This window comes from Hetaerina americana, unplaced genomic scaffold (genome assembly GCF_022747635.1).
Source record: "Hetaerina americana unplaced genomic scaffold, ioHetAmer1.1.p SCAF_13, whole genome shotgun sequence".
NCBI classification, from domain to species: domain Eukaryota; kingdom Metazoa; phylum Arthropoda; class Insecta; order Odonata; family Calopterygidae; genus Hetaerina; species Hetaerina americana.
The window spans coordinates 11,959,801-11,973,365 of NW_027286403.1; the positions used below are offsets into that span (position 1 = coordinate 11,959,801).

At 36.2% G+C, this 13,565-nt stretch overlaps 1 protein-coding gene across 1 annotated transcript; it reads left to right on the forward strand.

Moving 5' to 3' along the window:
• The first annotated feature begins 5,333 nt into the window (after positions 1-5,333).
• On the forward strand, positions 5,334-13,045 carry LOC139686090 (glyceraldehyde-3-phosphate dehydrogenase-like). Its single transcript, XM_071583251.1, has 8 exons — positions 5,334-5,458; positions 5,825-5,938; positions 6,019-6,142; positions 8,359-8,474; positions 11,085-11,339; positions 12,240-12,400; positions 12,513-12,707; positions 12,797-13,045. The coding sequence occupies exons 2-8, from the start codon at positions 5,861-5,863 to the stop codon at positions 12,873-12,875; spliced, it is 1,008 nt and encodes a 335-aa protein (XP_071439352.1). The 5' UTR covers positions 5,334-5,458; positions 5,825-5,860; the 3' UTR covers positions 12,876-13,045.
• Positions 13,046-13,565: the final 520 nt, after the last annotated feature.

Genomic DNA, 13,565 nt, shown 5'->3' on the forward strand with positions numbered 1-13,565 from the left:
TTGAGCTTGAATGTTCTCTTCGCGACCTTCTGCAAGGTGAGTGGAAGTGAAAATATTTGTAAGAGTAATTACCCTTAATTTTCGTTTGAAAATTGAATCGCTTTTCTGTGTCCTTGTTCTGTAATTTTTACCCCTCGTGTAGTTAGTTAAATTTTCAAAGTTGTAATTCAAGTTTTCTAAGAAGTTGTTACGTCCCAATAGTTGTTAGTGAAAGTGTTTTCGTAGCGGGATCAGCGGTAGCTTTTACAGTAATATACTAATTGTATTTGTCATTTATTTATAAGGCCTCGAAATAACTTGTAATTAGAGTGTTCGAAACTTTAGGTAGCGATTATATCCCATTTCGTGTGAGTTAATGTTTTAGTTTACCGGGTTATTGTAAATAGCACTTGCGGATCAGTTTTCTTCCCAAACTTCCATGTAGTTTTAGGGCAAGTTTCTGTTGCTTTAATGTGTCAGAACGCTAAGCACCATTGCGATAAGTGATCATAATTCAACCTTGGAAGAATATTCCTTCGTGATGTGATGTGCATTTTACGGACGATCTAAGCTCATGTCGCCAGTCTTATGCTTAAGTAACAATGTAATAACTTTCGAAATTGTGTGGATTAACACTCCTACGTGAAATTGAATATGCGACGACAAATATTTTAGTATTGAATGATTAAAATATTCATTTCTTATGTAAGTCTTATATGCCAGTACCTTCAAACCATATATCAAGGTGTGCGGCTGTGCAAACATTTAATAATTATCACTGCCCGAGATGGGTAGGAACACCGGCATTAAATGTTTTAACAGGGAAAATGTAAGTTTTATTATAAATAATAGCATGAAATCATTTGACCAAAGATAATCACGGGAAAGGAAAATTAACGCTTTCTTTGATTTTCGAACTTGCAACTTCTCATACGCCGGTTACTTTTATCGGTTACGTGACTTTTTGTAGCCATTTGCCCAGTCAACCATTTCCTACTACGATACAAGGCGATAGTTAGAACCAACATTATCGAGTGTGGACGAAAGAAACTTTGGACCAGCGTGCTGTGGATTGCTTAGATGCCAAGTCCCTTCCACCGTGACAATATTCCATTCGTGCGCTTATTTTAAATGTAAATTATTATTTAAACGTAACTCTCTGTAACTCCGTAGTGCATTTGCACCAAAGATATGCCGGTGCGAGGCAATGAGCTCGCGCGCATTGCCTCGCACCGGCATTCGTCGGATGGAATATTTTTAATTGTGAGCCCATTGGCATATGCTCCTTGCATTGCAAAGGGCTGGTGCTCTATCGTTTCCCGTTTTTCTTATATAACACTTTTTAAGCCAATGATAGCCGAAAAATATCGCGCCCTTGAAAATGTTACGAATTAGAAATAATACTCTCGCAGTCAGCAATACGAGAATATTTTTTTGTAGTTCCTGCGCTCTTACGTATCTCCTAATTTGTATGTACGGCTTGTACAATTTGAATATTATTATGATGGAATATATCTACGTAATGTGTGAGTGTGTGTGTGTGTATGTGTGTGTGTGTGTATATATATATATATATATATATATATATATATATATATATATATATATATATATATATATATATATATTTATATTTATATATATATATATATATATATATATATATATATATATATATATTAACCATGATCTTATCAATCGAAAGGCCGGTTTTGGGTAATGGTAGAGGTCACCTAAAACGAAGCCCAGCTGCGTGGAATTTCGCACGATCCTTTCCCCATAAAAATAGGAATACATGAGTACGGAGAGGGCGGGGGGAAGGTGAGGTCCGCTAGTTTTGCAGATGATCAAGTAACAGAGGGACAGACAGCCAGGGGATTGCGACTCTAATAGTTATTAAGGGGCAATGCTTTTGTTAAGGAATATAGATTAACCACAAGAAGACAAAATGAATGCGATTCTCGAGACTTATTAGAGCTAAGTTAAGCATTATAGTAGGAGGGTATAAAGTAGAAGTTCATGCATTTGGGCAGTATTTTAGAAGAAGGTAAGCGTGGTAGTGGGCATACATAATTGGAGAAGAGTTACGTCAACAAAAAGGGATCCACAGAAAGTTAATTGATGACTGATACACTGGGTAAAGACGTGGAGAAACGATTGATAAAGTCAATATATTGCGTAGAGCGATATGTATTTGGAACCTGGCCATAGAAGAAAGAGGACGAACATAGATTTTAGGATTTTTGAGGTAATGGAATGGATAATAATATAGAAAATAAGTTGGACAGATTTGAATCCCGGCGATGAAACAATATGGTGGAGAAATGACGAAGAAAGGAATATATGTGGAAACGAGGAAGTTCTCGTGAATGCCTAGAATGTAATTGGCGCGACGTGCCGCCAACAACATATCTTTAGCCAACATGAATGAATAATGCATTACCCTGTACCCAAGGGTTACCAAAACGGGGGACTCATTTTTATCGTAATAAAATGGATCTCTAATGGCGTGACTTCACTTTTACTGCGTTCACGCGGACTTCTACCGAGCTCCTAATAAAATGCCAGTGCGAAGAAACCTCAGTTGAAATTGCGTTTCCGTGGGCGTTAAGGAGCAGGTTAAATTCTTGGAAGTGATTATACAATGACATATAGTTGCTTTGTAGCCCTAAATTGGCTATCCATTATAAACTCGTTCGGTTGATTCTAAATCCGATGCACTACAAATAACTTGCCCCAAGCGTGATTGGAACGAGCCATCCAAGTTGGGCCAGTTCGATATCGCCCTAAGTGATCAAGGCTATTGACTAATAAATGTTCTTGTATTTGGGGAAATACATCAGGCATTATTTAACAAGAATATCCGTAGGAGTTTGATTAATACTTAGGCTTGAAGAATATTACTTGTATTAATTAAATGAAGAATACAATGTATCTTTCCACTGTCCAGACAGTGGAAAGATACATTGTATTCTTCATTTAATTAAAATGAATTTCCACAAGGTTGAGCTGGCAACAGTTGAATTACTTGTATTACCTAAGACCGACTACTTAATAAATGATACAGGCTGGTAAGGGCAGGGAAGAAAGGGAAAGTAAATCACTTTAAAACCTTGGTTCCTACAATGGTAGTTCATGATAATCAACGCGTTAGATCCCATTCCTGTGATAATCTGAGGAGGGAAAAATATTCATTGGACTGCATTTATTGATCTTTACTTATTTATGATCAATGTTTTTTAAAGATGAGCTATGACCGCCTATCTCCATCCCTCTTCAATCTTGATGCTTAAATTTTCTTAGCAGTATTCTCATGTGAAGAAACGAAATAAATCCATGTTCGCTTTCCATATGAAACTGATGATAGTCGTGTTAAGTTAACGGGCTCATTTCGATCGGCCTGCTTAGATCTCGTGACTCCCCGAGTCAAACGATTGTTCATAATATTGGACGACGGGTAAAAAATACTCTCAGGTATGCTGTTTTCGGTGGCCTGGGAATCTTTGAAAGTAGAACGTGATTTGACCTATCTGTAGGCATAGAAAGGTTTGGAACTTGGAATCGTTAGTTTTGCGGTCATAGAAACATGAAAGAACACTATTTTATTTTCTCTCGAATGAGACGAGGATTACAAATTGTTCCAGTTTTTATTCATCATTCAGGCTTGTATTTCTTTGGAGTAAAAATGATGGATGTAAGAACATGAAATATTGATCCAGTTCCCATAATTTCAAAAAATATCGTTATTTTGGGCTCCCTTCCGGTAGTGACGAAGAATGAAATTAATTTGGATATACGCCACCCGCATTTCAGTGTGTGGGTGGCCTACCTACTCTACCGTGTCCGGAATTTAATTGTGGTACCGACAGTGTGCGCGGTCGAGTCTGTCGTCAAAAATTAGAGAAAAATAATCACAAAATGTTATAATGCCTGTAGTCTCAGCCGTATTCAAATGTGTAGCATTATATTCCGAATCGTTTGAGCAGGCGGCATAATTTTCTGCTTGAATGCATGATATACGTGTATTGATAGTAGCTTCTGTAATTTTAGAACATTACTATTCAGTCTTAACTACCGTGATAGGTTTTCATGGTCTGAAATTTCTGATGGTTGAATATTTTGACCTTTGCCTTTTGAAGGTTAGAAAGTCCCTAGGTTGTAGAAGACATTTGATCAACGGAATGTCTCATCTTTAGCGCACCCAATAAAACTGATACTCGATGCTACTTAATTGTGCGTCGGTGGTAACTAATTTTCACCAAAGCTTTTGAAGTAATTAATGCAGGGTAGCGTAAAATGTGGATCTATCAATTTTAAAATGATAAATGCAAAATTATTATTTATATCGTTTAAGTAATTTTAAACTGCGAAATCATGGTCGCTTCTTACGTGTAAAAGCGTCTATCCTTGATAAGGACATGGCCCTCGACTCTCCTGGCTGAGACAGATATTTGGCACCGGGGGACAAGGTCAAAGGGTCACCTTCGGATATCTGTGGTTCCACTCACGAGTGCGAGCATGTTAAAGGACCTATTTATACTTCGTAACATGGATAATTTTCATAGAAGAGTTCACGAAATTATATGGCTTTTATAGCCGTTTATGTAACCTGGAAGTCACATAGTTGGGTTCTTCCCGCGTTTCTATCCATAAGAATCATTTAATTGATAGTGAGTGAGGAAAAGACACTCAATAATCAGTGAAAATATGCGGCGTATTTTATCTAATGTATGTTTTAGCTTAGGTTTACGATTGCATCTGTTAAATGAAAAATTGCAAAAGTGCAGAGACCTCGTACATTAATTTTTTTGCAACTCCTTGCAGGAATTTCTCGGGAATTGTTGAAACGCTTAGGCCAGTGCCACAGAGGTTAAACAAATAATAGGATCCCAAAAAATAATTCGCGAAGGTTCTTCACGAGACTTCCAATGATGTCATCTTATTCAGGAAGAATATTTGCCTCCATGAAAATTGTTCTATCATGTACTGATATGAGCCAACATGTCGTGATTAATTCTTAATTAACCCGAAAAAATAGAACATCTAATACCCTAGCACGGTACTTCAATGCAAAATATCCTTTAAAAATTGACAAATAATTAACATTACGGAAGTTACATGGAGTGTATCATCATCCGTGGAAGCGCATCCTTTGCTATGCTATTGCTATGAGCCAATTATACATAAATGAACAGGATATTTAATGCTATTTATCTTCATGCCTCTATATCAACGTATAGAATTTTTTAAGCGCTAAAGCGGCTTTTGTATATTGGGGCACGTGAGTCGATAACCTTAGGAAACTCGTCCGCGCATGACGTCGATAGGAGGGGCGGGGGTTATGGTGACGTCTCGCCGCTAGGGGCTCCTCCTTCACTAGTATGCCCTTCAAGTGACACAGCCGAGGGACCGTCACTGCTTCGCGGGAAACCGAGCAGGGAAGACTTGTAGTGACATCAGTCCACATCTTTACTCTATAGTAAGTTTCAACTGTTTGAAGTTTTTTGGATTCCTGGCAGTTTTCATATTATTTGTTTTTATGTAGTTCGATTATAACGGAAAATTAAATAGCCGCGTTAGCGAATTTCGGTAGTTTCGTGTACATTTGAAATATGTATTCCCTGTTAACACATTTTATCATGCGGAGAGTCTAACTTTTCACGTTCGTGTAGCGTCTCCGGCGAATAATAATTATCCTACGTGAGGGAGTCATCGTACTGGTTACCGCTTGACCTTGACCGACCTTCATCTATCAGCTGTGTTATCGTACTCCAAATTAAAATTACTAAACATAAGGCCAGCATATATGGTTTTAAAATAATTTTATCACCATTTTTTTCCGCAGGAGTTAATCTGTTATCCTTAAAACCACCTAAAAACCATGTCTGGAGTCGGAATCAACGGTTTCGGCCGTATCGGTCGCCTTGTCCTCCGTGCTGCTATTAGCAAGAAATGCAAAGTAAGGTCATTTTTATTTTTATATTCGTGAAATGAGAATATCTTTTGTGTGACTCGTAATGATATACTTGAATTTCCCAGGTTTTGGCGGTGAATGATCCATTCATCACACCAGACTACATGGTGTACCTATTTACTCATGACTCGACCCATGGAAAGTTTGAAGGAGAGGTTACATATGATGATAAATCCATTACCGTCAATGGTGAGTTTCATTAAAAAAACATATCCCCTGTTAAATCGAGTAATTAATCAATTTTGTAGTTCTAGAAGGCAATGTTACACTGCGAGTAATATTAGTAGGACTTTCAATTCAAATGTTCATATACCTATCCAGCAAGGAATCTTGACTTGGTCCTTTAATGTGGATGGGTAACATGATTTATTGTTGGTCTTGCTAGGCACTCATCATCAGTGAGGCCTGTCTGTAGCCAAGACTTATTCCTTGTTCAGATGAAATAGTTCCATACTCAATATGATTTCGTAGAGCTATTTTTATTGATCAACTAAGTTTGAATACTACACAGACATCAATGAGGTAATTTAAGAATTCACTGTACCATTTATTGATTGACCTTTGAAAGGTCATACTTGCTGCCATATTTTTTCATTAGGGGTGTGGGCTCTTTGTAGTGTTGGTTTTCTAGCTGCAACTTTTTCAGGAAGAATTTTGATCTCATGGATGCATTCAGTACAATTTTCATATGCATTGTTTTTGATATTTTTCGGATTGGCCTTGTGGTTCTGTTAATTTATGGCAGTATTTCCTGTTAATTGTTAGACCTAAAATCGCCACCACTGAATCATCTCAATGTTCCTTCCATTTAATTAGCTTGCATATGGAGCTTAGGGATATTAGCATTACCTAAGTTGGGGGGGTTGTTGAATTTTGGTCAACAATAGGAATATTAAGTTCAATCTGGATTTGTTAGAAAGCATCTTACATGAATGTGTTATTGTTAATGTATTATTAACCGAATCATACTACAGTAGGTGAGGTCATGTTAGAGATGTTCAGTGTAGAACTGATAGATTTAAGATTCCATTTTTTTCCACAAAAGATAAGGGATCAGAATAAGTCTGACTGTGGTAGGGTTAAAATTATTCGGGTCGAAATTAGTTTGGTTTGTATTCACCCCCTGCTATCTCTCTTGCGGTGGCTTGCAGGGTACTAAAAAACATTGTTTATTAGGGATTGACTGATTGAAACTGATCTTAAGATTCACTCGAACTACTTGTTGTTTATCTTGATCCATAATTATTCCACAGAATGTGTTCATTATCTCGCCACTTTTTGAAGCACAGTGCATTGTGCTAGTATTTTGTGCAGCCAGTACCTACTTGAATAGGGTTTATCCATTTTGGTGAAACAAGCATAAAGTTTTATTTCTGATAATGCCCAAGCTTTTCTCTAATGAGAAGGAACTCTGGGAGTCCAGTGGCAAGCATGGAAGTTGATTGTTGAAGGGGTGCGATGGAAAATAAATTTGGGCGGTTGGAAATTTTTCGGAAAATGAACAGATTTCAAATTTCAGTTTTCACTCAAATTTAAACACACAGAAGGTAGCCTGGTATCATTTCTTCTAGCAGCCTATATGAAACTTGGTTAATTTTCCGGGATTTTAAAATGTACCGCCTAGTCAACAATATTAGCGAGATGGTATGGTGGCTTAAAATTGATCAAGGAATAAGCTCCAAAATGAAAGTGAAATACAAAGATATTGCCTCAGTTTCTTTTCATTTTTAAATTCCAATCTGCAAATGAGATTTAAATGGATAATATATGGTATAATATTTAGCATGGCTAATAATATCAGCATTATGAAAGTGGAGTCCAGGCTTTTACAAAATTTGAAAAGGGTCTGCTTTGGAAACAATTTCTGTTGGTAGTACCCTACTAGTTTACCGTAAAACTATTTTTGCTCACTCTTGAGAACAACTGCTAATATATGCCAAGCTAGCTCGAACTGTAAATTGCCATACAAAAATGATAGGTGAGACCATAAATTTCCTGTTCAGTTTTTGCTTTTCAATTATTGTCCAGTAGTTTAGTAGTAGTGAGTTTATTTCTAGTACCCGTTTGTTTCTATTACCTTAAGAGTTTATTTTCTGTAGTTGGAAATTTGAAGTAGTTTTCCTCTAGTGGACTTTTTATTTATATAAAGTATCTTATATTTACACATTATCGGTTTTATTATTTATTCCTTTGAAAGATAATTCAATGGTTTAATTTTTTTTATTTACACCAGTTTTGCAAACTCCGAAACAAGTTTTATGACTAATTTTTTTGTTATATGGAAGTCATTTTAGTGGCATTGAGGAAGCAATCCTCAAGTTTTACCTCAATGAGATTCTTAAATAGTTCACTGTTAAAAAGTGGAATTTCTTTGGTTTTGATTCATTTACAATAATTTTATTCAGGCATGGTTATCAAAGTATTCATGGAGCGTGATCCAAAGAACATTCCATGGGGCTCTGCTGGTGTCGAGTATGTGGTTGAGTCAACTGGTGTGTTCACTACCATTGAGAAGGCTTCTGTAAGTGAAATCTGTATACTTATTGATTAGATAATATGAAATCAAAGATGTTAGTCGAAGTTTTACTTGTGTAGTTGAAGATGGGTAATGTTGAATGTTCTATAAGGACTTCCATTGTTTAAATAATGTGTGCATTTGTGTGTAAGTTACACTTTAAATCCTGATTTTGGAAAAAAATTAGTGAATTAGAATCTTAATTCTTGTTGAAGGTAGTCACGTTAACCTGGTAGGTAATGCACTTCATCTGCCAACCTAATGGTTGCAATGTTGAATCATGCATTGGTGAACTCTTTATGGTTTGTCCTTGGAGAAACCCAATGATAATGCCAAAGTTGGCTACTCTGTATCTCAGTGGTGAATGGATAGCAAGGGATATGAATGGAAAAAGAATCTTTTTATTTATAGTTGTTCACTTTATAAATTAGTATATAATAGCACAGGTTGTTTTTTTAATTTAATGCTCACTGAAACCTCATGCTTGTGTTTTACAATAGTTTTTGTATGGCCACTGTAATTAATTTGTAACTGAAATTTCAGGCTAAGTTCCTAGCTAAATAATTTGAAGCTGTCTATATTTGTCAACTATTTGCAGTATTACCTGAGCGATTAAAATTTTTTTATAAAAATGTTTGAAGTTAACCCTAGTTTGGTTTGGTAAATCTCACTTGGATTGTTACTGATAATTTTGATAGTTTTCATTTATATTGTGGCATTTAAATTTTTTTCAGTGAAGCCAACCTACCTCTTTAATTTTTTAGAAAAATTGTGGGCTACAAGCAAAATGCAGCAGTTTTAGGGTATGATGAAAGTTGTGTAAATGTGGAATAACTATGAAATAAAATTTATTAAAGTCTTCTCCTTTTCTGCACTACTAGTTGTACGATTTAATTTTCAAAATACTCGCTGCTTCCAAGTTCACTATTAAAGTACTCTGGAGAGAGGGGCAGCTTTGCATTGACCACTATTACAGTAGAGTAAATACCATATTAATAGGTTAAGCAGACTCTCTCACCTGAAAGTTTTGAGCATTTTCTGGGAAAAGTAATTTTGTTGATTTTATCCTGAAGTGTTCTTGGTACCCATGCACACTCCAGAATGCATAAAACATTGCAATTGTATTAGAATTGAGTGAAAAATAATGGTAAAAATAAATTTAGCTTTCCATTAACTAATGGTAGTCGTCCAAACTAGTAGGAGTCTGTCGATGCTCTTAGCTGATCCATTTTCATCATTATTGCAATGGAGTACCCTATGGGCCACTGAACTTCTCCTGGTCTAGGAACTACTGTCTTTTGAGGAGTGAATTCTTTTTCAGAAGTGATTCAAAGGCAGGTGGGCTAGCCTGTCTGATGAGTATGACTGGTGCTCTACAGTTTTCCATTGCCGTCTTGAATTTAATCAAGCAGTATTATTCAACCTTCTAAACCAAGTCTTATGGTACTGTTACATAATTAAAATAATGCATAACTTCTTTTCCCATTTCATTGGCATTTCACATTTTATTCTATGCTGGGAATCAGTTCCTTACGTCACATGTAATACAGGCAATTGCTTAGTAATGGATTTTCTCTTTCCAAAGGAGTTTTCTAATAACTTTTCAATAACCCCTCCAACTATAAATTTTTCACCTGGGTAATATTTTTTTCTCACCATTTGAGTTGCAGGTACATAATCTCTCAAACTACTGATGCATCATTTTATTATTTTATCAGAAATAGTAAAACTTCAAAATATTATTTATATCATTTAATCTGAATTTCATTTGGAATTGTTTTTGTTTGCATGTTTGTGCGATTTTAATAGTTCATGTGAATTGGTGAGAACTTTTTAAAAGTTGGCATCGGAATAAACTTAATGGAAACTTCTTTTGACTGCAATTAAAATAGTACAAATCACACTTCTCTAAGGTGTATTGTATAACCCAGAGATATGGAGTTAGTTCTGGAACTCAAATTTAACCTGATAGGTGATTTATTTTCATTGCAAAATACAGCAAGGTATTGGCTTATAGCATTAGCTCATTAGCCAATATAGTATTCTTGTATGCAAGCAGACAACTGTTTTTGCCGGATATTTTGCATTTTAATCCTGTTTGGCACCCAAGGAATCTGTATTATTATTCTTATTTAAAACTTAGTTGCTTTCTTTTAAGATTAAAATTCCTCTCCTTGTGCTGTGAACAATTGTAATGCAGGCCTGAAGTGAGCAGGATTGAGAAATAAAATGGCAGCCCAAGGGACTGACACATTTGGGATATTTAATTCCTTGGACAAGAGTTCGGTTGCCCGTCATTTTTTGTACTCTATCTGATGTGAGGAAGTGTTGCACAAAAACTTTAGTAACTGAAATGGACCGAAATGTGCAACTTGATTAATACTGGTTTATTGTATGATAGTGAAAATAAGGAAAACTAACTTGTTAGTTTTTTGCGCAATGTTGGAAATTTTTATTTTTCAGAGAGACTTCAGATATTTTCATGGAAATTAACTGGCAAAAAAGACTTCACTATTTCATTTTTTATTGAAAATATCCAATGCAATGTCCCACTCTAGGTTGACAATAAATTTCTTAAAGCTTTATTATTAATAAGTTATCTCTCTTCCTCTCTAGGGTCATTTTCAGGGTGGTGCCAAGAAGGTGGTCATCTCTGCCCCAAGTGCTGATGCCCCCATGTTCGTGCTTGGTGTAAACCATGAAACATACCAGTCATCAATGAATGTTGTGTCTAATGCATCTTGCACCACCAACTGCCTTGCTCCTCTTGCAAAGGTTATCCATGATGTCTTTGGAATTGTGGAAGGTCTTATGACCACTGTTCATGCCATGACAGCTACCCAGAAGGTGGTTGATGGACCCTCTGGAAAGGTGAGATTCTTAAAACCCTTGTAGTACGTCCATGAAGTAAGCATGGTAGTGTCGCTTGTGACAAACTGTAATAGAATTATATCCCCTGGAAAGAAGGCTTTCAGTATCCTGATAGAATAATGGTATTTCATATTTTAGTTTCCCCTAGAGGTAGTTAAACCAATTCCAAAAGCTGGAAATTTAAAAAACAATTCTGCTTGGAGGTGCTTGCATGATGGTTTGTTTCACAAATTTACTATTCCACATCTATGGGCTCGATCCCCAAATTGGGTTGAACTGTGTTAAACAAGTTTAAAATGTTGGATGGAGAACCAATGCTGAAAGAGATCAGGATGGTGTGGTGGTTAATGTACTGGCTTCCCAATGGGAGGGCCCTGGTTTGAATTCTGATGGTGGCCAAATTTTTTTTGGGGCCCTGATCCCTACTTCGGGTGCTATGTGGAGAACAATTTAAGCGAGTACCCCATCCATCCGATACGATGTTCAATTGTGTACCCCTTGTAACATTTTATTAAGGGTAGGTTAATGTCGACTTCTGGTTTCTCTCTACCCTCCCTCCATCCAACACAAATTATGCATCCAACCTCTACCAGATTATCCACTTATCCCTTCTGGCACAGATGACCTCTGATGCTGATTGCCTCCCTTAGTAACTACTAGTATTAATGCTGAAACATGAAGCTTCCAAGCCACTTTTCTATCCATAAGTTCTAAGTTTTAAATGTGAAAATATTTTCTCAATGGCACTATAATTTTATACCACCCACTTCATTCTTTAATTTATACAAATGATTTTCTGCTGTTTGGGAAATTGGAAAATTATTTTTCAATCCAGCCACTTAAAGATAATTTTAACTCCATGAAAACATCCTTATATGACTTATAAATGTTCTTCTACAGTTGTGGCGTGATGGCCGTGGAGCAGCACAAAACATCATTCCTGCTAGCACTGGTGCTGCCAAAGCTGTAGGAAAAGTTATCCCAGCATTGAATGGAAAGTTAACAGGCATGGCTTTCCGTGTTCCAGTGCACAATGTATCAGTGGTTGACCTCACTGTCAGGTGTGTGAGCATCTCATTAAGATTATGGAATTGTGGGATGAATGTACTTCAAAATCTTGTAGTACTTGTCTTCTGATGATGTTCATGTTAAACTTTTTTCTTTCATTTTAAGGCTGGAAAAAGAAGCAACATATGATGAAATTAAGGCCAAGGTAAAGGAAGCAGCAAATGGACCTCTTCAGGGCATTTTGGCCTATTCAGAAGATGACTTAGTTTCATCTGACTTAATTGGAAACCAGCACTCATCCATATTTGATGCTAAGGCTGGAATTGCCCTCAACAGTCGCTTCGTGAAACTCATTACTTGGTAAGTGATATTGTTGGTATGATCATGATTGAAGTTATCTTTTGTCCAATGGAATTTTGCATTAATTCTAAATTTGTTTCCATTCATAGGTATGACAATGAGTATGGCTACTCCCAGCGTGTCATAGATCTTCTAGCTTACATGCAGAAGGTTGACCATGCTGCTTAAATTCAGTTCATCATTACAAACCTAATGTATTTTACGCAAAAATGGTTAAAATTATTGGAGTTGCAGTTTCTAACTTGGCATGTTTGAAAAAATCCTATTCAGCTTGTGTAACCCTACAAAATTGATGTCTTGTAGTGTAAAATGAGTAAAGATGAGTCTTTCCGTGTTAATAGTTTCTTTTATTGTTTGATATCATTACGTAAACGTAAACCCAAAATAGTGTGTTTTTAGTCACGCTCCAAACATAATAACAAGGTGGAATGATGTGGAGGTGGACATACATGGTTCTGCAGACTGGTTTGCTACATTTCCTTGTCTTGCCAACATCTATAACTTCTCCTTCATGGAAGTATTTCTTCTTAACAACAAAGTGTTATGACTTTTCAACTCTGTACTGGTCAGTGGAATACTTCTTAATATAACACTCGTTCATGCCTGTACAAAAGCTTAAATCATCTAGTTGATCATTTTCATTTACAAAAAAGTAATCTATCCATTGGTTTCAAACAAAATACATTCTGAAGGTAATGGTTTAGGATATTCCATAACTTTAAAATGTCAACTCTTTATGTATATGGCCCTTGCCCTAGATATTGGTAGAATTTTGGCTGTGTTATCCTACTTAGTGTTCTGAAAACTTCCATTACCTTGTTTACTAATGCATTTATGAATAGTTGCCAATGTTTAAAA

Excerpts from the sequence above, each read along its gene's own strand:
- LOC139686090 (XM_071583251.1), top strand. The coding sequence starts at position 5,861 with ATGTCTGGAGTCGGAATCAACGGTTTCGGCCGTATCGGTCGCCTTGTC. Across the intron at positions 5,939-6,018 it reads CTATTAGCAAGAAATGCAAA|GTTTTGGCGGTGAATGATCC; the intron begins GTAAGGTCATTT and ends TGAATTTCCCAG. Across the intron at positions 12,708-12,796 it reads TTCGTGAAACTCATTACTTG|GTATGACAATGAGTATGGCT; the intron begins GTAAGTGATATT and ends TTCCATTCATAG.